Source organism: Meles meles, chromosome 8 (assembly GCF_922984935.1).
Source record: "Meles meles chromosome 8, mMelMel3.1 paternal haplotype, whole genome shotgun sequence".
Lineage (NCBI taxonomy): Eukaryota > Metazoa > Chordata > Mammalia > Carnivora > Mustelidae > Meles > Meles meles.
The window spans coordinates 79,980,677-80,005,564 of NC_060073.1; the positions used below are offsets into that span (position 1 = coordinate 79,980,677).

The 24,888-nt window shown below is 50.3% G+C and overlaps 1 protein-coding gene across 1 annotated transcript in view; it reads left to right on the plus strand.

Moving 5' to 3' along the window:
- The window catches only part of PANX1 (pannexin 1), a 45,948-nt gene extending 21,551 nt beyond the window's left edge, over nucleotides 1–24,397 (plus strand). The window contains exons 3-6 of the mRNA XM_046015592.1: nucleotides 6,532–6,668; nucleotides 17,612–17,835; nucleotides 18,871–19,529; nucleotides 19,937–24,397. Of these exons, the coding sequence (XP_045871548.1) occupies nucleotides 6,532–6,668; nucleotides 17,612–17,835; nucleotides 18,871–19,529; nucleotides 19,937–20,016 (1,100 nt within the window). The 3' untranslated portion in view covers nucleotides 20,017–24,397. The remainder of the gene's footprint in view (nucleotides 1–6,531; nucleotides 6,669–17,611; nucleotides 17,836–18,870; nucleotides 19,530–19,936) is intronic.
- The last annotated feature ends 491 nt before the right edge of the window (nucleotides 24,398–24,888 follow it).

The following is a 24,888-nucleotide window of genomic DNA, read 5'->3' on the forward strand; positions in this document are numbered from 1 at the left end:
TCTGAAATTATTCTGTGTGCATTTTCGAATTGAGAAAATGGGTAACTCTGTTGGTCTATTTGGGATCTAGGAGTCTCACTGGAAAAGACAGAACATGCAAATACAGACTGGGGGAGGCCAGGGGTGTATACTGGAATTAGAATAAACACACACACACACTCTCTCTCTCTCTCTCTCTCTCATACACACACACACACACACACACACACACACACACACTGGTTTCCTTGCTGCGTCTGTTGCAGGCAGCAAGGAGCACTGACACCCCAGTAGCAGTGAACACATCTTAGGAATTGTTTTACCTACTAAAAGGAACCAAGGACTCCCTGAAGACAGGGCCAGTGGCAGAGCTGGGGCAGGGAAAGTACAAGAAGAGCCCAGAAATCTGTGCCACAAAGTGCAGGGTGCCCAGGAACTACACGGCACATGTTAAAGGGCACAGAGCTGGTCAGAAACGGGGAAAAGGGAAGTTCCTCTCTCCAGTACAATGCTGACCAACACACAGAGGGAAGGATGAAGTTGGAAAACCTTCACTGTGCAAAGCCTGTGGAAGTGCCTGACTCACCACCGGGTGCAAGCCTGCTGGGCAACCAAAGACTTGCACAGTCCGGGATCTCCACATAGACAATGTCCGTCGCAGGGACAAAGAGCCCTGACAGCAGCTTGAGCACATAGCCGTCCTACATGACGTCACTGGCCCTGGAGGAGACCGATGCCGGGTACCTCCCGAGGAGTCCTGCCGAGGACCCGCACCCTCCTGGGGGCGTCCTGCCCGTAATGCAGACGTTGGTCAGAGCGTGGACAGATGATCAGATGGACAGAAATCGGGGGGTCCCCCACAGAGCAGAGGGCCTGCACCCTTCACCCCCGTTAGGGCTGCAGATGACAAAGAAAGGCTGTGGAACTCTTCCAGGAGAAGGTGATAAGGTGGCTGAAGATATGTGGCATCTGGTGCAGGATTGGGGGCCGATTGGAGGGGAGAGGATCACTCTAAAGGAGAGTTGGGAAGATCCGAACACTGTTAGCGGTATTGCATCTTTAAAGATTTTGCTTATTTTTTTGACGGAGAAAGAGTGAGCACGCAAGCAGGGGGAGTGGCAGGCAGAGAGAGAGGGAGAAGCAGGCTCCTCACTGAGCAGGGAGCCCAACCTGGGGCTCCATTCCAGGACCCCAGGATCATGACCTGAGCTCAAGGCACACGCTTAACTGACTGAGCTACCAGGCGTTCCAGTACTGCATCTTTAAAAAAAAAATCCTCAATAATTGGGCTGGTCATAAAGGAATGTTTTGTTCTTAGAAGATACACATTTCTGAGAGAAAGGGTCATAACCGCTGCAACTTACTATCAGGTGGTTTAGGAAGAAAAAGAAATGGATATATTAGGTACTAGAGAGGATATGTGTCTAGAGAGGATATGTGGCAGAATGTTGACAGTGGGTGATTATTTGTGATTTCACTGTAATGTTCTTTTTTCATGCTGATACCGTATTTTATGGTGTTTACAAATTTTATGTCATTTTCCCGGTTGTACTGAGCTACACCTGCCCTATAACATTTATAGTATAAATTGAAGATATGCCACATAATGATTTGACAGATGTATGTATTGTGAAATAATTACTGCAGTAAGTTTAGTTAATACTCTGACCTCACATGGTCTTTTTTCTTGTGATGAGAACATTTTTTTTTAAGATTTTTTTTTTTAATTTGACAGAGATCACAAGTAGGCAGAGAGGCAGGCAGAGAGAGAGAGGGAAGCAGGCTTCCTGCTGAGCAGCGAGCCCGATGTGGGGCTCGATCCCAGGACCCTGAGATCATGACCTGAGCTGAAGGCAGAGGCTTAATCCACTGAGCCACCCAGGGGCCCCTGTGATAAGAACTTTTAAGATTTGTGGGGCGCCTGGGTGGCTCAGTGGGTTAAGGCCTCTGCCTTCGGCTCAGGTCATGATCCCAGGGTCCTGGGATGGAGCCCCGCATCGGGCTCTCTCTCTGCTAAGTGGGGAACCTGCTTCCTCCTCTCTCTCTCTCTCTGCCTGCCTTTCTGCCTACTTGTGATCTCTGTCCGTCAAATAAATAAATAAAATCTTTAAAAAAAAAAAAATGATTTGCTTAGTAGCAGCTTTTGTAGTTTTAACTATGGTTACTACGCTGTATATTACATCCCCAGAACTTATTTATCGTGTAGCTGGAAGTTTGTACCCTTCGACCACCTGCACCCATTTCCTGTACCCCACCCCGACCTTCCCCTTCTGGCAACTACCAGACTGTTCTCTGTTTCTAGGAGTTTGGTTTTACTGGATAAAACATCTAAGCAAGATCATACAGTATTTGCCTTTCTCTGTTTGACTTATGTCACTTACCAGAATGCCCTCAAGGTCCATCCATGTTTCAAATGGCAGGATTTCCTTCCTTTTAATGGATAAACATCATTGGAATATTCCTGTAATTTCTCTGTAGGTGTGAAAAAAATCAAAATAAAATGCTAAATTTAAGAAAATGGAGTAAATACAGCAAAATGTTCATATTGCTTTAAATTCCTGTGTGTCTATTATTTTTTTTTTAGATTTTTATTAACATGTAATGTATTATTTGCCCCAGGGGTACAGGTCTATGAATCGTCAGGCTTACACATTTCACAGCATTCACCATATCACATACCCTCCTGTTATTTTCCATAATATTCTATGTATTTGAGTTAATCTCAGATGTCAAAAGTTTTAAAAGAAAATAACGGGTAGATATATGGAGTCCTACTTTGCATCTTTCCTGGAACATTGAGTTCTTTTCATGCCTTTTTTGCCCTGGTACCCAGATCATGGGAATTTTATTCACTGGACAGTCATCAGGTTTTACACCAGCTTTATACAAGCTCTTCTTTCCCGTGATGTAGACGTTCTGGGTTCTCCCCCACAGAAGAGGAACCACTCAGCCTGCTGCTTAGTTCTCCGGTCTTTTCTCCTGGATGTAATCTGGCTCCACGGTTCTGTGGGGCCAGGGTCTGCATCCAGCTTCCTTTTCTCCTTCTGCTTCTGCACTTAGCAACCTGTTTTCTGTTCTCTTAACGCCATCAGTGCTTGACTGAATGAAAGCAGCCACGTAGGTTCCGTCTGTGGCTTGCCATCTTGGTCGTGGGTTCCCTTTGACTGTGCGGTGTTGTGGTCACCCGTCCTGGACCAGAGGTTGCTAGGTACGAGCTATTCTCCCTGTCCATTTAGGGATGGTGTTGTGCACTGATAGGGCCTCTGTCTAATTTTTTGGGCCCCGAAGGGGAAAACCACTCATTCTGCTCTTTCTAGCAGGGATGGGTAGTGCCTTGGGGCTCAGAACTCATTGACGAGATAACACTTGATTATCCCCATCTTAGCTAATGTTAGCCTTGGTGGGTTCTTTTTAAAAAGCTGGGTTTGGGGAGCACCTGGGTGGCTCAGTTGGTTAAGCGTCCGACTCTGGATTTTGGCTCTGGTCATGATCTCGGGGTCATGAGGTCGAGCCCCATGTCTGGCTCTTCACTGGGCATTGGGCCTGCTTGGGATGCTTTCTTTCCCTCTCCCTCTGCCCCTCCCACCCCACCTCCCTCTCTTAAAAAAGAAAGAAAGAAAGAAAGAAAGAAAGAAAGAGAAGCAGCCTGTCTTGGGTGTGGAAAACAGACCTGGTGAATTAATTTGGTTCAGTGCCCTTTTTTATTTTTTCTTTTGGAGCCAGAGCTTTCTGTACTGGACACAGTATGAAAATGTACAAAGCACCATACTTAGGTGCTTATGTATGATTTTGAAGACTCATTGAGATGAAGGTTGTGGAAATACGTTTGGAGAGATGAGTCAGGATGTTACAGGTCCCCAGTGTCCTAGGCTCTGGCGGCCACTGAGCACCTGGCAGGTGTGTGCCTGGAAGCCAGGCTGGTCTGCTGCCCAGGGCCTGCACAGCCCAGGCCCTCTTGCTCTGCCCTTCCAATTACTCCCATCAGTTTGGCTCCAGCTGCTGCCTGGCTCTGGGCTTCCTTTGTTTCTGACAGCTGGCCCAGAAATACCCCTCAGGGCTTTATCTGTGTCCTTTCCTGGATTTGTTCTTGAGTCTTCCCAGAAAGTTCTGCCCCTCCTGCTCACTTGGAGGGACCCCTTTCCCAAACCACCTCTTTTTCTACAGACGCTGGGTCCGGGACCTCCCCGGTGTGCCTTCGCTAGAGCAACTGGCCCAGAGAGGAGGGCTTAAGAAACTGAGGGATTAAAATTCTGCCATCACCAGTCACTAGCTCGGGTAGGGGTGACTTTGAGCTTCAGTTTCATCGAGGGCGAAAGGAAGAGAAGGCATCGCGTTCTCCCTCCCTCTCTGATTCAGTGTGAGGTTGAAATGAGGCAGTGAGTTAAGGACTGCTTAGTGTCCCGTGAATATTAGCTGTCTGTCGTCTTTTCTTCTGACCTTCCATTGCAGACAAAGAACGTTTACTTTTGAGCTCAGCACCGCCGTAATTTCTGTCTCTCTAGACTAAGTTATGTTTTCTTTCTTCCTCTTTTGCAAAAACTTTGGTATAAACAGTTCAGTTATTTATGCTTTGGCGTTTTCTGCCAGCACATTGGGGTAGGTTTGGGAAGTCCCAAGATAGGACTTGCTGCACATTCTCCTGTAGAAAGAATGTTACGACGTGTTGGCTATGCGCACGGCGAGGACTGTACCTAATAGCTACACGGGACGATCATATCTTCCTGAATTCCTACTAGCACTGCCCATTTTCATGAGCAAGCATTTGGACACTCTTCTCTGGGCCAGTTGCCCATCCATTTATAACCCTGGGGTTGCCTCCTGTGTGTCTGCCACTGGGCTCGGTCAGCCTTGGTGCGTGGGACTGCGTGGGCAGCATTTAGCAAAGTCATGCTAACACAAGAGCTTTGTGAAGTCAGCCCCATGGTTCTGCGCTTTTCCGGCTAATCTATTTTTATAAAATGCAAGAACTGAAGTTCAATGGGATATGAGAATTGAAAGGTCCTGGAAATCCCGGACCTACCCCCAACTCATGTCTAAGCCATTCGCAGCTGGCAAGAATGTACCCGATTATCAGACACTTTCGGATGGTGTGAGTTTTCACAGCCATCTCCCCTAAGGCCTCTTGCCAAGAAGTCCTTTCTTTTCCTTTTTTTTTTTTTTTTAAAGATTTTATTTATTTATTTGACAGAGAGAGAGAGATACAGAGAGGGAACACAAGCAGGGGGAGTGGGAGAGGAGAAAGCAGGCTTCCCACAGAGCAGGGAGCCGGATGTGGGGCTCGATCCCGGACCAGGATCATGATCTGAGCTGAAAGCAGACACTGAACAACTGAGCCACCCAAGCGCCCCCTAAGAAGTCCTTTCTCAGTGTCTCCGGGCACAGAAGTCCCCGATGAAGGGGGACTGCTCTGGGCCCATTGTACCTCCTCCACCATCAGACTCTGCTCCCTGGACAACACCCCCCCCCCCCCTTACTGCCCTCTCCTGCCACAAGTATAAAGCCCTCCCCCTCCCCAGAGGGAGGTGACTCTTTGGGGCTTTTTCTGTCCCAGAGACAAGGGAAGTCCACCCACGTGCCTTCCCTTCTTTCCCCTCTGTCTAGGGTGGGCGTCCCCCCACTTTTCAAGCAATAGCAGCACTCGCTAGTTACTTCATACAGAAGAATGCAATGCTTACTGAACAACTCCTGGGAACCAGGCCGCCTACGGAGAACGCAGGCATGAAGGCCAGTGTCCGTTTGGAGAGCCTTGGCTTGGGCAAGTGAAGTGACCTGAGGTCACCCAGCTGTGATTGGCAGGGCTGGGTTTGAATAGAACCAGCAGCAGAGCCCAAGCACTTGGCATCTCTCTGGCCACACGGGGTGTGGAAGATGGCACGGCTGCTCTGGGCCTGAGTCGCGGGTCAGTGCACCTGCCTTGCGCTCCTACGCGTCCCTGCTCCCCCACATGTCTCCCTCCACCCACCCCGCATCCGTCCCCCTGTGTGCGGGGCTGCGCACTCCCACTCGGGCTGTGGTTTCGCCTATGCCGCCGTTTTCCTTGGAGGAGGCAGAAAACTACTGATTTTCCCTCCAGTGACCCATCACCAGACGCTCCTTTGGCCTTCCCTTTGTCAGGCTCGAAGCCCTGACTTCTCTGTTCTGAAGGGCTCCTCCGCTAGTCCAATTTTCTGACCAACCCTCCGCCTCCTACCCCTCCCCCTGCCCCGTCACCCCTCCCTTCTCTCGGTCCTCACCTGCATTCAAGCAGTCCTGGACATGTCTCCCTGCAACGCTTTGGGCCCTGGTTCTTTTCCTGGCCATTTTTTCTTTTTTATATGGTGGTTTCACTTCTTTCCAAGCCTTCCCCAGCAGAGCCCAAGCTGCCCTCATGACCCGTATCGGCCGAAAATCTCTCAGATACGCAGCCCAAGTGCGAACTTCGCGCCGGGTTTTCACTGTGACCTTTGCCTGGCGTGGCGCTGCCTGCTAACACGGCAGGGCGGGCTGGGGTGGAGGGGCGGGTCCAGACCCTGCGCTCACATTTATTTAGCACCATCTGTTTTTGCTTCTCAGGTACCCAGATAAGCTGTTTCTCCCCAAGCTCCTTCTCGTGGCGGCAGGCTGCCTTTGTGGATTCCTACTGCTGGGCTGCTGTTCAGCAGGGCTCCTTGCAAGGTGATTCCGGACGCCTTCCGCTGTGGCTGCATAAGGTAACTGCGGATACGTGCGAGTCTTACCTGTTTGCTCTGTCAATGTGGGAACGGGCCCCCGAGAGGCCACACTTGTCCATGGCCACGCAGAGACTGTGGCCAGCCCGCAGCGCCATCCCACGGATCAGACAGCCAGAGTGCTTTCAAGTCCAGAGAGACCTCGGAGATGACCTGGTCCAGCACCCTCGCTAGCAGCTGAGGATGCGGGGGCACTCTTTGGATTTTAGCTCTGTCCCAGGGGACACCTCTTATGTCTTAGTCTCCTTTCTACCCTTACTGCCCAGTGGTGTCTGACACAGAGTAGGCTCCTGGTGGAGCCTGGGTGGGCAGCATTAGATGGGGCAGAGGTAACGCTCGCACCTGACTTTGGCTGGTGCCTTTTCACTGCTCACAGGGTCTCCCGGCAAAAGTAAGGGCTGACGTACAGCCAGTGTGTTCTGCTGGAACTTCGGGAAGCCTGGAGAGGCTCCCTCCAAGGGTGTTGGCTGCAACACAGCCTTCGGGATAGATTGCTTTGCTCTCTGATGGGTCCAGATACTGCAAGGATGGGGAGGCACACTACATGGGAGACACCGGCATCCTGCAGAGAAGAGGTATAGATAAGAGCTCCATGGCGGGGGAGCGGTGGAGACAGGTGCATAGAGGATGGGCCATGGGGAACTTGAGCCAAAGTCTGTGGGTTTGTGCAGCCAAACATTCTCTGTATAAGGGAGTGGCTGCATTAGGTCTTCTCTGTGCTTACAGAAGTAGGATCATGCGTCTGCCTGTCATTATTTTCAATTGCTGGTTTTTTGTCCGTCCTGAAAACAAACAGAAGATGGGTGTTTCTTCTGCTTTCTCCTCCATTGATGAATGCATGCTGTTTTACTTTCTGAAAAGCCACAGGCTGACGTTTAACTCACTCCAGCCTTGATCTATTGTTGAACACACAGCATCCTTCTTTCTAAAAATGAGCAGTTTAAGTCCTTTACTATGACTCAGGCCTCTTCCCCTGCTTATTTATTGCATGCTCTCGGGCACAGTGATGCCCTACAATGACTCCTTTCTTCTCTGGGCTTGGGCTTTTCTCCTTGACTTTTAGCCTTGGCATCCCATTGGGTCCCTGTCAACTCTGCATGTGTAGTAGCCAGGCCAACCAATAACGATATGAATGGGCATAGTTCCATGCAGTTATGGCTTAGGTCCCTTTGTTGTGATGCTCTTGGGAGAAGGGAGTTTGTAATTTGTCACTGGGCTGGACATTAATGGAACCACAGAAGAAGAATGTATAATCTGGCTTTCCGGTGTAAGTGCTGGCAGGGATGGTAGGGACTGTGAAACTTTTAGAGCAGGAAGAAACTCAAGGATTTTGCTGCAGTGTAAGGTGAAGAGCACCTAGAGAGAGCAAGCTGGGGACTCAGGATTAGTTGCCAGCTCTAAGACCAGAGTCAGGTCCCTGGCTGTCCCCTGCCCCTGCAGTAGAGAGGCAGAAACCATATACAGCAGCAGGGGCAGCCAAGCCTTCTGTCTCCAGTGCCGGTGAGAGGCTGAGTGGCTCTCTTTCTGGTGGTGGTAGTCCAGCTTATTTGGATGGAAGTTTGGCAGAGAGATCTTTCCAGATTCACAGGGTTGGGTGCAGAAAATTAGAGGTGGGACCAGCCAAGTTGGAAGGACCCTGGAAAACACCCCAGGCTCAAAAGTCCGTACCTGGGGAGTAAAGAATGATTTTGAATTAGACCAGCCCTCATGGGGACTAGAGTCCTGATTTGAATCATTTCAGTACTGATGGAATGAGGAGATAGGGGGATTGTCAGTGCCTCTAGTCTGCCCGCCAGCCAGCAGCAGAAATAAGTCTTCTCCAGAGGCAGCTAACTTCATCCGGAGCCTCAAATCCTCGTCCAGATTTTCACGTATAATTTCAGGAGTCGTTTAAAAAATAGCCAATGTCCAAGAATACCGCATCTTCATTTGGGTGGTGTCGCGTGTTGAATTGTATCCCTTAAAAGATGTTTTGATGTCCTAACACCTGTACCCCTCCAATGGGACCTTTTGTGGGAACAGGGTTGTTGCAAGTAGAATTAGTTAAGGTGAGGTCCTACCAGAGTTGGGACAGGTGACTGTCCACTGTGACTGGTGCCTTCATAACAGAAGGAAATCTGTTTGCAGACACAGAGGGAGGAGATCTGAGGTGCTGGGGACAAGACGGCATGTGACACAGAGGCTCGAGCAGAACGTGCACGAGGCCAAAAGAGTCCTCCGCTCGCGGAACTGGCGGAAGCCCGGACCTGCCCACATCTTGGTTTTAGGCATGCAACCACCCGAACTCGGAGGGAAAGCATTATTTAAACTGCCCGGCGTGTGGGCCCTGGTCATAGCAGCCCTGGGGACTGATACAGGTTGTCGCAGAAGCTAGGGCTGCAGCCAGGCGGGAGGAGAGCCGAAACCGAGGGTAGACGTGCACATCCACGTGGTGGTACTGGCCCGGCCAGACTGCGCAATTCTAGCTGCTTTGTTTTCATTATGATTTCCTCTTCCGGTGTTTTCGTTTAGTGGTGACAAAGTTCACACCGCGTGAAATTTACCTTCCTAGCCATTCTCAGGTGTGCAGCTGCGCGGCGTGAAGTACGCTCATTGCCAAGATCTGTCTGACCCTTCTCGCCTTCCCAAACTGAAACTCCCAGCCCCCACTGTCCTGCTGTGTGCTGTCTGCCCTTCCAGGCCCTCCTGTAGCTGCAGTTGTAGGAGATGGGTCCTTTGACGTCTGGCTTATCTCACTCTGCATAATGTTTTCACGACCCTTCTCACCTTGTTGTCGCAACTCCCTCCCTTTCTAAGGCTGAGTCAGACTCCATCACGTGTGTCGACCCCGTCTTGTGTGCCGTGATGCTGCACAGACGTGGGTGGACAGGCATCAGCACGAGCCCTTGCCCACGGGTCTTGCAAGCATACACCTGGACACAGGGCTGTTGGATTCCACCCCAAGTTTCCAGAGTTCTTCCCAGTGGTTTTCTTCCGGCCTCTCTGCATTCGGCCGGACTCTTGATTGCCAAGTGTGGCTTCAGAAGTCTGCACGCTGCCCCCAGGCTCACCTGGTGAGCCTCAGCTCTACACAGAAAGGATTTTCTGGTAGCAGAGTGGTGCAGAGGGGGGCCCCTTGGTTTGGGACAGGCACAAAGGTGTGTGTCTTCTCCGCACGGCTTCACTCCTAGGGCTTCACCCTAGCTGGGCTTCCTTCACGCAGAAGCCCAGCTCCCAGCTGTTCTGGGCATCTGGCTGTGTCATCCCCGCCTCCCCCGCTATCACGCGCCCAGTTAGTCCTCAGTCGTTCACAGCTCCGGAGGTGGCTCACAGACATTTCCATCCCACGGGAGCTCTGTCCTCCCGGATGATGCCTGTGACACACTACCCTCTGTCCGCTCCCTGAGGACTTACCCCCTTTCCACGTGTCCTCCACTCCCATGGCCACCGCACTCCGAGTTCGTTTTGGCACATCTGTCATCTAAAGCGCTCTCCCCACGTCCCCAGCAACTCTGTGATGCCGCGTAAATGCCTGCCTCCTGGGGCTCGTCCCACCTGACTGCTCTCAGCGGTGCAGTCCTGCGGACCATGCCCTCGTTCTGCAGAAATGCTCCCGACTCTTGGGGCAGGGTCTCGTTGGCGGACTGCTTTTCCTTTGCCCATCACTGAGAAGTTGGGGCTACCCCGGGCCTCTATCCTTGGCCCCTCCCATTGTGACACCGCCCCCTTCCCTGGATCATCTCACCTGGCATCTGTCTCGGCTTCCTCCCCTCTGCCATCAGCACCCGGGTCTTCATCGGCAACCCCTACCCCTCCGGAGCTCCAGATCCGACCCCCAGAAGCCCCCTCCCCTCTAATCCAGCCACCTCCTAATGGGTTACTCTGTCTGCCTGGAAGCTTCCTCTGAACCTCCCGACTGAGAGTTGTTGCCAAGTCCAGTCACTTCCAGGGCCTGGCGGGGTCAACATGAAGCTCCAGGACTAAGGCCCGGAGGCCACTGCATGGACAGCAGACTGCATAACGTGCCTCCAGGCGGGCACATCCCAAAAATGGGGCACTGGCTGAGCAGAATGTGAGCTCCCCGCACTCTGGTCTCTCTGTTGTGCGTTCCCAGAGCAGCCTGTGCTGTTCCCAGAACAGCCGTGGGAGGTAGCACATACTTGCCCGAATTCTACTGAAGGGATGTTTTGCTAAGCCTGCAGGTTCCTGCGTCTCATGCGGCAGCGGGCGCCTGGGACAGGGCACCGCCCGTGGCAGGGGCTCAGAACACGTCTGTTGCGGGCGGAGGGTGGGAAAATGAAGCAGTTCCTAGGGCCTGCTCAGGCTTCATTCTCTGGGAGCCTCCCAAGGCCAGGGGGAGGGCGCTGGAGGCCCAGGGTTTATGAGAACACTCCTCAAGTCAGTGCCGACACCAGACCTGCCCCGAAGGGGCCAAAACTCCCCCGAAAGAAGTTACCCACTGGAGTATTTAAGTGTACATCCATGTGGAGTTTGTGGTCCCAGTATAAGGAATGCCGTGATTCCCCCCAGCTACTTCTTCACTCTTCTCTTCCTCTTCCTCCTCCACTCACCCAGCTTCCAGTAGCTCCAAGGAACGGCTTTTGTAGAAATGTGTGTGCAGTCAGGGGCACCGGCAGGTGGTGCTCAAGGACTCTTTGATAATGGGCCTTTTTTTTTTTTTTCCCTTTTAGCATTCTGTTCTTTGTTCAAGAGCTTAATGTAGGCAGCGGCTAGGCAAGCTTTTTCTTTTCTGAAACAAGAAAGCAAGGTTTTGACTGCAACAAAAAAGCCGCAGAATAAGAAAATAAAATTAATAAAACGGACAAATCTTTATTTAAGTGGATTTAGTGAAACTTAGTTTGGAGGGATCCACGGAGACTCCCAGACCAGAGGTTTCCATACCTTAGCATTACCCTGGAGGGGCAGGGGTTTGTGAAAATCCCAGATCTGGAGGGCCAGGAATCTGGTTTTCTTACGTCTTCCAGGAGTTGCTGATGCTGCTGGTTTGCCTCGGGCTCCCAGGTGGGTACCACTCACTTGGACCTGGGTTTCGCAAATTGTGTGTGCATGTTAGTCATCTGGGACCTTGTGGAGATGTAGGCTCTGCTCCGGTAGGTCTGGCGTGGCCTGCGTTCTTCCTGACAAGGGCCCAGATGATCCTGCAGTTGTACTCTTTGGACCACTCTCTGACAAGCAAGGATCCAGAGCAACGGGTTGACAGACTCGGATGTACGTGCTTCCACCAAACCCAGCCCCTCCATCACCTATTTCTGCGAATAGTTTTCTTGGCGCGAGGCCATGCCTGTTCCTTCACATGTTCCCTGCGTCTGCTCTCACATGCACGCCAGGGGTCCTGTGGCTCACAGACATTTACTGTCTGGCTGTTTGCAGGAGAACCTTTGCCCACCCCTGATGGAGAATTCTAAAGCCCTCCCGGATGATTCGCTGGAAGGGAACTAACTCCCTGCTTCCCAAACAGTTTGTTCCATTTTTGTCTAGATCTTCGGGAACGTTTGTCCTTCCTTCCTCGTCACTTGGTTCTAATTCTGCCTTCAGGACTCTCTTTCTGCTTCCACACGTAAATGCTTGGCTTACCATCTTCTCTTTTCTAAGTCTCTCCTGGTGCCGGGACCCTCCCCCAATGTCTCGAGTCATGAAGCCTGCTACCCTGGGTGACTTCCCTTGAGTGCAGAGTAGGATGGAGTACCCACCTTTCCTCTCTGTCCTCTGTAAGCTGCTCGTGGTTGCGCTAGCCTTTCTGTGTAGCCCTTCACTTGAGACTTCCCAAATCTGGGATTATCTTTAAAGCAAGTTATGGTCTGAACAACATGAGGCCAAAAGGAGACATCTGCCGTGTGTATTTTTTTTTTTTTGTATTTTTATTTTTTTAAAAGATTTAATTTTTTTGACTGTCAGAGAGAGAGTGAGCACAAGTGGGGAGAGGGGGAAGCAGACTCCCCTCCAAGTGGGGAGCCCGACATGGGGCTCCATCCCAGGACCCTGGGATCATGACCTGAGCCAAAGGCAGACGCTTAACGACTGAGCCACCCAGGCACCCCTAGGGTTCTCTTTTTGCCCAACCCTCACGTCAGGATCCCGCATCCCTCCCTGCCCCTCTCAGCCCCTCCTACGCATTCTCCTTGGATGAGCTCAGGTGTTCTTGGTTCCGCCCATCTCCGTGTGCTACACAGTCCTGAACGGTAAGATCAGCTGGATTTCCCCCCTTTATTTTCAGCTGCCTGCTGCACATCTCCGCTAGGATGTGAGTTCTTGAGTATGGGAGTCTTACGTTCACAATTTCTCATCTTCTCCGATCCGCTTCCCACCTCACTCCCCTCTGCTTGGAATCTGTTTCTTGTTTCTTCACTTCAGCCAAGGGTACTACCACCCACACCCTTGCATAAGCCAGAAACCCCGAATTAGCCTCTGTTCTTCCCTTTCCCATCCATCCCTTCCACGGGGGCACTGCAGTGTCTGCTTCTCGCTGTCTGTGGCTCTTGCCTCGGTCTCCCCCTTGTCCGCACCGCTGCTGCCTTAGTCCAGCGCATGGCCCTCCCCGCCACTCTGCCGCCGAGACCTCCGGCCTTGTCTCCCTCCTCTCCAGTGGGTTCCCTTCTCCACGGCTTGTAGGAATCTCTCAAGGAAGTTTTCACCATGCTCCGCTGGTGACTTCCCACCACCTGTAATGGGGAAGCCGAGGGCTTCGTAATTTAGTTCCTGCTTCCTCCTGAAATGAGCTCCTAGGGCTGCTGTAACAAATCACCACCACCCCCTCCGTGGCTTGGCACAACAAATTCATTCGCTCCTATTTTTGGAGGCCAGGAGTTGGAAATGAAGGTGTCAGCACGGCGGGTTCCTTCTTGGGGGCTCAGGGAGAGAACTGTGTGCCTCTCTTCTCGTTTCTGGCGGTGACCGGCAAGCTCCGGCGTATTTCCCAACAAGGTCATGTTCTGAGGTTCCGGGTGTATGTTTTCACGGGGGAGGGGGCACCCTTCAACCCAGTGCGCCCTTCCAGCCTCCGCTCTTACTGCGTCCTCATCCTGGGCTTGCTCCTTTGCTTTGGTGCCCTGGATGGGTAGGAATTCACTGGGCGGAAAAGGAGAGAGAATTCCATGTAGCAGAGAGAGTGCGTCCAAAGGGCCACAAAAAAGGGGAGATTTGAGTGGAGTTTTAATGTATGAATGGCATTCTTGTATGTTCTCGTTGCCTCACTGTCCTTGAAGACCTAGTTCAGGTGTCATCTCTTTGTAAGGCCTTCCTTGACCTTCCCAAGGACACTTCTCATCGCTCAGTACTTAAGGACCAACATATTTAGTGCCTGTCGCTTTAATATTTTGATCATTTAATTATTAGCTGGTATTCCTACCTGGCCCAGCTGCCTGCCCAGATGGGTTTTTTCTTTGTTTTAAGATTTTTTTTTTTTTAAGATTTTACTTATTTATTTGACAGAGAGAGATCACAGGTAGGCAGAGAGGCAGGCAGAGAGAGAAGAAGGGAAGCAGGCTCCCTAATGAGCAGAGAGCCCAATGCGGGGCTTGATCCCAGAACCCTGGGATCATGACCTGAGCCGAAGGCAGAGGCTTTAACCCACTGAGCCACCCAGGCGCCCTAAGATTTTATTTTTTTAAGTAATCTCCATTCCCACATGGGGCTCAGACTCCTAACCCCGGGATCAAGCGTGGCATGCTCCACTGTCTGAGCCAGCCAGGTTCCCCAGCCCGGATGATTTGAAATGGATTTACCCCTGTGCATTTAGTGCCATTGGCCGTGACTACGTACATTTCAGGGGAGCTGTTCGGGCCTAAGTGGACGTGTCTTCACCTTCCACAAGGCAGAGGGGATTGGAATGTGGAGGGAGGTTGTACCAGAGCCCCTCCAGGCTTCCTTCCATCTGGAAGTTCTGCTGTCCGAACTGCAACCCCTTCCAGAAACAACACTTTGAAGAAACTTCGAAGGCAAACAGACTGGAAATTGTGCTGCCGTTTGGTTCTACCGGGCTTTGAGAAGCTTCGCCATCACGGAAGAGCCAGTGCTGATATGACAGCCGTGACTTTGAGAGATGCCGGGTGTCTCAGACCTCATTTGGAGCAGATGGAGCTCACAAGCAAAGCCATTCCCATCCAGCAGGTGCACTCCTAAAGTTTGGCAATTTTCCTATGTTCTGTATGTGGACAAAAGGATTTTAATGTTTTTTTGGATTCCTGTTTCCAATTGAATTGATTTTAATTCCACCTTGTTGCTGAGTCACTGAAAGTCACATTTTTGTTTTGGATGAAAAACAAGAGGATTAACTGTGCAGACAACCGAGAAATGGGGCGTTATTCAGTGCATTCCTTGCAGAGGTGATCAAGGTAACAGGGTATCCAAGGAGAAAGCGAACCCCCAATATGTAATAGCTTTGAACACTCATTTTTCCAATTACCATGAGCTGTGCCGATCTAGTCATCGGTACTAATTATTGCTCCACACGGGCCTATTGGAAAAAGTGCCACAGACTGTGAACAGTCACTTTTTCATCCAGAAGAACAGCTTGAGGTAAAAATTCTGCAATTCAAATAACTTTGAGACAAAAGAGACTTGTAAAGGTATCCCACAGCCCCAAATTAGAAATAGCCCTTCCCCTGCAGCTCCCCAAGAAAATGCCTGGCTTCCTTGTAGGAGCAGAACCAATGCCGTTACACACGGTGCAAATGGGCGCCCTTCAGAATACGAGCTTCTCACCACAGCCAGCTATGAGTGACATGGCCAGAGTTCACTGGATCTCAGCCTCTTGTGCGTGTCACAGTGCAGTGGGCCCCTGCAGACTGGGTTCGTGGTTTGGAGAAAGCCATCCCAGGCCAGAACCCCAGACAGAGGTGGAAGCGTTGGTGAGGGGACCTTGGTGCTGTGTGGCCTCCAGGAATGTGTCGGGAGGCTGTGAACCTGGAGAGGAAAACATGTGACAGCTTGAATTTTTTTTTTAAAATGCATCTCTAACTAAAATTTAACATCGAAAAATACGTATCATGCAGACAATAATCTCTGATGTCAGTGGTATCTGTGATTCTGGTACAGAGACCTTTTACTTCTTCAAGTTGGTGTCAGACCATATGTCAATAAACACATAAATTTGTTTTTTGATGTTGCGGTAACTCAGTTATCCACTTCTTTGGTGAACTTGTAGGTATTACTTTATACATTTAAAGAGACTATTCTTGGGCTGCTTGGCAGGCTGTCGGTGGAGGGTGTGACTCTTGATCTTGGGGTTGTGAGTTCAAGCTCTACATTGGCTGTAGAGATTACTTAAAATCTTTAGAAAAAAAAAATACTATTCTGCATGAAAAACAAGGAAAGACCCGAGAAACTATCACAGAACCAAGGAGACGAGGGAGACATGACAACTAAATGAACAGACAGATCCTGAATTGGATCTTTGAGCAGAAAGAAGACAATAACGGGACTGCTAGAGAATTCCAAGTACAAGTCTGAAATTGAGTTAATGACGGCTTCTTCATCTTGACACGTGGACCCCGGAAATGTAAAGTGTTAACAGTGGGAACACCAGATGCATGTCATTCAAGAACACTCTGTACGGTCTTTGCAACTTTTCTGTACATCTGACTTGGTGGCAAGAGGCCCAGTGCTGGGTCTGCTGCCTGCTCCCAGACATGGGGGTTGGGAGATCTGTGTCCTTTCGAGGCCGTCACTGCTACACCTCTGAGGAGACGGGAGAGACCAGTCCAAAAGACGGGGAGAAGTTTTCCAGAGAAGTGAAACAATCTATGGCGTATTGTGGAAAAGGCACGGCTCTGGGTTCAGAAAGGTCCAGCTTCCTGTTTTGTCCCTGGCTCTGGCTTTGCGCTCTGTGGCCAGGAACCATTCTAGGCTTCTTCTTCCCCTTGGTGAAGGGAAGCCATCAGTAAAGGCCTTGGCAGGGTCATTGTGAGGACCAAGGGTATGATGTGTCCCCGAGGTAGCCCTTCTGTTGGTCTTAGGTGGTGTGTTGTGCATTTTACATGCACACGCATGGGCAGCACGCTAAACAGTTGACACAAGTTAACTTAATCTTCGTGATATGTCTCTTACATGATCGTTTCAGAGATCGGGAGCCTGAGAGTCAGAGGCTCAGTGACCTCAGCACCCAAGGACACAAAGACGAATCTGAATTCAGATTCATGCTAACTAGTTTGTGGTCTTCCTTTGCCTGCTCTCAGGCTTTCCCAATGGCCCTGGTTCCTGGGTGCTCTGTGCTCTCCTGGACTCCAGACTCCGCTCCTGTTTCTTTCTCATGTACATCCGTGTCCAATTGCTCTCTGCGGGGCTGTGGCCCATGGCGATCGGCTGGTCTGGACCTGAGATGGCTCAGGTGCACACTGGGGGTGTTGGGCAGTCCCCAGCTCTGTCCCGGCACAGACGGTCCATCCTGCATTCTGGGAATTTTAACTGCTTATGCCCCGTTTGACGGTGTGATTACTGGATCACTGAGGCCATGATTTTTCTCACACGTTTGGGCAAAGTTGGCATTTCCACGTCATTTTCCCAGATTGGGATGGGGGGAGCTTTAAGATTAGTGACCTCCTAAAACCATGGCAGTGAAAATTAAACAACCCCCCAGATCCAGCAGAGGCCACTGTGACATTTACCTGTTCCTTAACAGGGGTTTTATTAAGGGATTACTCTAAAGGACATGGAAGTCATTTTGGTTTTTTTGTTCCCTTCTGTGATTAGTGTAGTTGCCAGTTAATTCAAACTCTATTGAAGGGGGATTTAAAAAAAGTGATGTTACTTACCTGGGCAGGTGAGTTTAGACTTAAATAGTTACAAGGGAATGAGCCTGATTTCCATCTGTGCTTGATGTGAGCGTGCACATTGGTCTCCGAAGGAGAAAACGGCGAGCAGCACTTGTACGCTTAGGTTCCAGAAGTGAGGGCTCTGCGGGTCCCCTGATGGGCTCTCTTGTTTTTCAGTTTTTCCCCTACATTCTGCTGCTGGTGGCTATCCTCCTGTACCTGCCCTCCCTGTTCTGGCGTTTTGCAGCTGCCCCTCATCTTTGCTCAGATTTGAAGTTCATCATGGAAGAACTTGACAAAGTTTACAACCGCGCAATTCAAGCTGCTAAGAGCATGTGTGACCAGGATGTGAGGGATGGTACCAGCCCAGTTCCAGGCTTTCAGGAGAACATGGGACAAAGGTAACTCAGCCCCCAGCAAGTATCTTGGCGGGCTTTGGGGTATGAGGTCTCAGTCCTCCTCCTGCCCATCTGGGCTTAGGGTTCCCACTGTAGTAGATGGGGAGGGGGTGGGGGGCTGTCATCCACCTGCAGACACACTGTGGGAGCCGGGAAGACTTGCTGGCCCCCAGTCTCATCCCACCTCCCTGTGCCAGCACCTGTCCTCACATCCAGACGCCTTCCCTTGTTGAGGGGAATGCCGCCGTCTCGTGTTCTGAAAGGCTGGGGTAACGGGGTGGCACCAGCTACTCGCTGGCACCAATGGAGAAGCAAGGAGGATTATGGGCCTCCCGAGCTTAGAGAACCAGAGAGAGAGAGAAGTGGGGGAATGAGCAGGCAGCGCCTGGTCTCTTCACATTCTTCCTCTGGTTCCTGTTGTCAGCAAGGGAAATTGTATTAATAGCTCTCATTTTTAAAATACTTTATCCCAGAGACTGTGTTTTATCTGGGTACATTATCTCAACCCTCAGAACGTCATTACAACTAACTGCGTTGATTTTCTGCCTCCCTCTTCCACAAATAAAAAACACTGGCTTCCAGCTCTCCGCGAGAGAGCTGGGACCCACCCAGGCGGACGGGCCCAAACCTGAGCCCCGCACTCACGGAGCTGTCCGCCTCCTGCCCCTCGCCTGGGCGGGAAAGTCTACTTCATTGTGCACAGCAGAGAAGATCTAAATCAGATTTAGAAACACTAGAATAAGAACGGTCCATGTGGAGTGTTTACCAGATGCCGGGCATTTTTAGAATTTTCAAATAGAACCTGTTTAACCAGACCTTCTTTAAAACAGGGGGAGAGTGTTCTGTGGTAGCTTGTCTTCTTACTTGGACCCGATTCTATTCCCTGATCCGCCAGCGAAGTTACAGGTGAAGCAGGGAGGGAGAAAAGGGTTTTGAGGTTTTTAGCATGGTACTATCCCTGCATGTTTACGTCTTTGATATCTGCTCTTCGCGAAGGTTTAAATTCTTTTTTTATTCCTTCGTTGTTACTGTTTGCAGTCTGTGGGAGATCTCTGAACGCCACTTCAAGTACCCGATTGTGGAGCAGTACCTGAAGACAAAGAGGAACTGTAGGAACTTGACCATCAAGTACGTCAGCTGCCGGTTGCTGACACTCGCCATTGTCCTGTCTGCGAGCGTCTACCTAGGCTATTACATCAGCCTCTCGTCGCTGTCTGACGAGTTTGTCTGTAGCATCAAGTCTGGGATCCTGAGAAACGACAGCACCATCCCCGATCGCTTTCAGTGCAAGCTCATTGCCGTCGGCGTCTTCCAGCTGCTCAGCCTCATCAACCTCGTGGTTTATGTGCTACTGGCCCCCGTGGTCATCTACACGCTCTTCGTTCCATTCCGGCAGAAGACGGACGTTCTCAGGGTATATGAGATTCTGCCCACCTTTGATGTCCTGCATTTCAAATCGGAGGCATACAACGACCTGAGTCTCTACAACCTCTTCTTGGAGGAGAACGTAAGTGAGCTCAAGTCCTACAGGTGTCTGAAGGTGCTGGAGAATATTAAAAACAGTGGCCAGGGCATCGACCCAATGGTCCTCCTGACCAACCTTGGCATGATCAAGATGGATGTCATGGATGGCAAGAAACAGGAGCCCATGGAGATGACGACAGAGGAGCCGGGGGACCCGATGACAGAGCTCAAAGGTAGGGGGAGCTCTTGGGGTGCCTCAGTACTGGGAGACAGAGGGGAAGAATCGGTGCCACCCCAGATGTCCAGAGGAAACTGTGCTTTCTCCAGACTGTCCTTGCTGCTTGGTCACGCTCTCACAGTCTCTGCCCCAGGCATCCGTCCGTGCTGTCCTTTTCGCATACACTTGTCCTGTGCTGCTGGCTTTTTCCCCGTACTTTTGGGCCTCAGCCCGTTGTCCTCCATCTCTCTCAAAAGATACAGAGTTCATTGATGGAACTGGAGCCCTGACCTAACTTCATTGTTCCTTGAAATGTGGCTTAGAAGCAAAACCTTGTAAGGCAAAGAATACGGGATTTATAGACAAGAAGGTAATTCATGCTGTCGGTTCTTGCTTTTTGTCATAAATGTTTTGTTTTTACAGATTCGAGCGCACCCAGTGATATTAAAGTAAATAACGGAGAGACGAGTGCTCGACAGAGACTTCTCGATTCTTCTTGCTGATTTGAGGTCCGTGACCCTCTGTGACATGGGATTTGTATCGGCTGCCAGATTCCCCGCTGGTCCTTCTGAGTGTGCCTTACTGAGTCCCTAAGGAAAATGACGGCCCCCAGAACACTGTAGGAGCATGATTCATGAACTTCTGATGAGCAGCACCATGGGGGCAAACCAGCCCCAGCAAGTGTACGTGTGTGTCCATCACCTGGAAGGTGGGAAGGCTCATCAGAGCAAGACTCAGAGACCTGTTTGTGCCTCAAAGAAGCCCGTTTCTGGAAGGATGTGCAGTAAGACTCAGGGGTACCAGCAAGGACTTTGGGAGGCTTTTTGGATTTGTTATATGAAATAATGATAACACCTGTCAGGGTACAGCTTTACTAGGAACCTCCTCTGTGCCCCTAACGACCGCTGCACCAGCCAGTTGCAGACTTGCTATTGGCGGTGTCCTCCTCTGGGGACAGTGCTGGCATGGGTTCCTGTCCCCCAGGGCTCTGAGCACACCGCTGCTCGTTGGCCACAGCAAACCAAAATCATGCCACTCCACCCTGGAAACGTGGTGAGCCAGGCAGAACTGTGACTTCTGTATGGGAGAGGATGCTTGTCACAGAGCCGTGGGGAGATCTGGGCAGACAGAGCAGGTTATTTCAATCCATTTTCCAAGGGGTTCTGTGTAGGTCCTTCCTCTGTTATCAAAAGACTCGAAACAGGATGGTAAACAAATGAACAGAACACAGAATGCTTAAAAATAATAGTAATAAAGGGACATTTTGCTTATGACGGTCAGAACGTATAAATGACATTGGCCATATGGTGTGCTTGGAATGAGACCAGCTTTGTGGTTTATTTTATCTATATTTTAAGCACATCTTTTAAAAATCCATTTTAATGTAGAATCCTGTGATGTCAGAACGGAGGCCATGTGGGAAGGATGTTCTAGCACTGAGAAAGAATAAATGTTACAGACAGCTGTATCACACCCAAGCATCATTTCATAAACATTTATGGCCGATTCGGAGTATATAAAAACCTTTCCCAGTTCTAACCATGTAAATAGGTCCAAACTATGTTTACATTTTATACAGAACCCTTTAAAATTCCGTTTGTGGATCTCCCTGTTTTTATTCTTAGGAAATTAACACATTACTAAAGTGAGTAATCTAATCCTCAGGAACCTCAAAGTTTACAATTGGCTCCTAGGAAGAGTTGTTTACTTAATCTAATTAGTGTTTGAAAAACAAAAGTTATATAAGCTACTCAGAATATTCTGAGAATATTCTACTCTCTTTTCAGAATATTCACAGAAGTGGATTTTAGTTGCCCTTCTGTGATGGGGTCTGAGATGGAAAGCTGACGGCGAGTCTCAAGGATGCATTCATGCTTTAAATTATTATGTGCTATTTATTACCTTTGAGTTCATGTGACTTAGAAATTGCAGGAACCTAAATACTCCTCTTTCCTTCATTTTTCTATCACTGTGTCCAAGTGCTCCGTCACAGCTCCCCACACTGGCTTTTTTTTTTATAATTTGAAAAGATTTCTGAGCTATTTTTCTAGGATGTACTTCTTTTCCCCTCAAAAGCTTCATCTCCTCTATAGACAGCCCCTAATTTGTATTTTGAGGTGGTAAAATAGATCATTTTTTTCAGGAAACCAGCAATTCTCTAAGTCCTATGCCCTGTAACCCTTTTGTCACGGTTGGTGGGGCTGGAGTTGTTGCCTGCTCTTCCTTGTCCCTGTTGCGACACACTGAGCCCCAGGAGGTCCTGATGTCCCAGGCTCGTAGTGCTCGTCCCAGACTGTTGGATAGGATGAATAAGGCCACTCCCCGTCCTTGAGGAATTTAGAGCCTAGTCAAAGGCAGCAAAGGCAGAGGCAGGTACAAAGGAGTAGCCACAGTAAAGGCCCTTCCAGAAAGCTCCCAGCAGCTGTTCTGTGTTCTCGGGAGATGCCATCTTGTTTTCCTGTCTCCTGGAGTTGGTGGTCTTGAGAGTCCAGTTCTGGTTTTTCCCAGAGGCTCTTCAGCCACTGGTCCTGTGGTGTGAAGCTGGGACAGAACACTAACCGAGTGTTTTTGCACAGGAAGAGCTCCACTGGCCTTCCGCACGTTACCAGTGGCCTTCTCCACTGGCCTTCTGCAGGGGAGGGGGAGGGCAAGCCTGCAGTGGCCATGGAATTACCCGTGAATGACTGCTGTAGAGCTAAGAGGCCAAGGTGGATGCCCAGCCCTACAGTCCGGCGTGGGAAAAAGCGTTACCAGGAGAGTGAACTCTTCCATCCCCTGGGATTTGCTGGCTTAAAGGACGACTTCTGAGGGTTCCCTTTCCGGAGGGTGAACAGTCATTCCTTGCTTTCTACGAAGGGACCGACAGATCCTAACTGGGTACCCCAAGGCTACTGACTTTGTTTCCAGCTCGCATCTTCCTAGAAAGGCACCAGCTGGGACTGGAACCGATCATCCTGGGAGCAGCATCCAGCCACCTGTTTGCTTTTCCCCCAGGACAGGCAGAGACTTCCAGTGTAGACCTTCTGCAAACTTCCGGGGAGTGACTGACCCCAAAAGGCACAGACCCTCTCTTGTGACGCGCACACACACTAAATGCACCTCCAGGGGCTGTCCTTGGGCGCGCACACGGCGAGGGGTTGGAGACCAGTCTACCCGGTGCACAGCGGGGGCCCCTTTGGCCTCCCAGAGAGCTGCTTCCAGCAACATCTGCTCTGTGTCCACGTAGCAAAATCATGTTTACACCCTTCTGAGGGGGCTGTACCTTCTGAGGGGTGGATCTCATTGTTCAGAGTCCGGGTGAACAGCCAGTGAAGAGGGCAGGTGGATGACAGTGGCCGGGGCGAGCTGGCTGCTGCCACTGACCCCGTTCAGCCTCTCCAGCATGGAGAGCCGGTGAGCCTAACACTTGAACGGTGCTTTGTCCTATTTTGTGCTGTGAAAACGCTAGAAACTTCCAGCTGCTTGGGCTGTCTTACTGCGTGGTCGTGCTTCGTCTGTAGAAGCCGAGCCTGTGTCCTATCCAAGAATGAGCCAAGGTCGGGAGATGGCCAGGCAGACACTCCCACAGCCAGAGTGTTGCACCCGTTTTTAAAATGTGTTCGTATTGGTTTATTTTGCTTATTGTCAGTCCCGGATCAATAGAATATCTACGAGGATGGGCGTTGTTGATCTTGTGATGTGAGCTAAACCAGCGGCTGGCCTGTAATAGGCATTCTGTAAATATTCGCTGAACACAGTTATGAGAACTCGAGTTTGTTGGCAGCTGTTATTTGATTCAAAAAGGCACACAGTCCTCTGCAGGAAAGGAGAGGGGAGACCCTCTCAGCCTCCTGTGGAGAGGGGAATGTTTGTGTAAAATTACTATGGCCCCACAAATAAGCAGTGACGGTTCTTAGCTGCTTCTTGTGGCCGCTCTCCAAATTCAGTCCAAGTGCAGCGTTGCCCTGCCATGATTAGTGAAATTGAAGTTTTGATGCTCCCGATCTCTGTCGTTTCCCAGAACAACCTCTTGAAAAGGAACGATGATTGAAATGTGCAGTTAGCGTTGATTGGGGTTTCAGATGAGGGCGCGGAGATGAAATGGCCCTTCTGGGCCATCGTTGACCGGGGCCGTATTTTTCACAAGTAATGTGAAGCCCCGAAAAAGGGCTGCAAAGAGGATAGTGTGTCCTTTGCGGAGCATAATAGATGTTAATTCACCCTTGGTTTGTTCGGCCTGCTTGAAATGAAATGTATTGTGTTTGGGGGCTCTCTTCTTAGTTGTAAAAAACACTTTGTTACTTAAAGCATGCGGTTTGATCCGTGATTGTTCAAGTTCTTGAAAGTTAATATAGTTTCTCATGCAGTGAGTGCTTTCCCCTGCCCCCCCCCCTGCCCCCCAGAGGAGGAAAAGCCTTGTAGAATTCGACAGGGTCACGAGTGTTCCCTACAAAAGCTGATGCCGCCCGTTCCTCTTTAACAAGTTGGCTTTTTTAAAAGTACCACTGTTACAGTCTCACGGTTCTGTGGAGAGGTGCTCGAGGCATACTTTAAATTCTTTCGAATGACTAAACATCTTCACAAAATTTTAAAGAAAAATACATGGGCTCTTTTCCGCTGTGTCATTCGGGAAGGACACTCACTCGCTCTTCCACAAAGATCAAAGGGTGACAGCAGATCACGGCGTTAGAAAATGACCCTTAAGAAAAGGACAAGAGTCTTGAAAGCTCTGAGGTTCGGTGGTTCTCACTAGGATGTTTTCCATTTCCACAAGTCACCCGTCCAAGTTCTGCATTCTGACTTCCCTTTAAGGAGGGATCCAAGGCTGCCCCTGTCTGTAGAGAATGTGGAAACAATGTTTTCGTTCTGCAGGGCTTGCATCCACCCCAATAAAACTCTCGCTAATGAAAAATGTGTCTTGTCCCATTTCTTGCCTTCTCTTCGGGGCGGATGTCACGGGAGACGAGTCCTGAAATGTCATGTGGCTCGAGGCTCCTTCCTCTCCGCCAAATACATAAAATTCAGTAGGTGTCGTGGTACTTGCTCCCACCCAGCTGGCAGGAACCAAGGGAAGAAAGCCCTTGATGAAGGGCCCACAGCTTCTGTAATTTCCAAAGCCAAAATCACATGCTTTCTGATTAGGGATTGTCCGCGCGTGCTTGGCGAGGAAGAAACGGGGACAATATGCCACTAAGCACGGATTGGCCTGCCTGCCTCTCTCTCGAGGGGGACTGACTCCCTTACGTGTGGTCACTTAACACAGTTTTACTGCCGTAGGTAGTAAATCCGGGGCCATCCAGAGTGGTCATACAGCGCCGGGCTTAAAGTCACCCATTGACACCACCTGCAGCCCTCCTCGCCCCCTCCTGCTTCCCAGCTGTTTCCTAGGGCGGCAC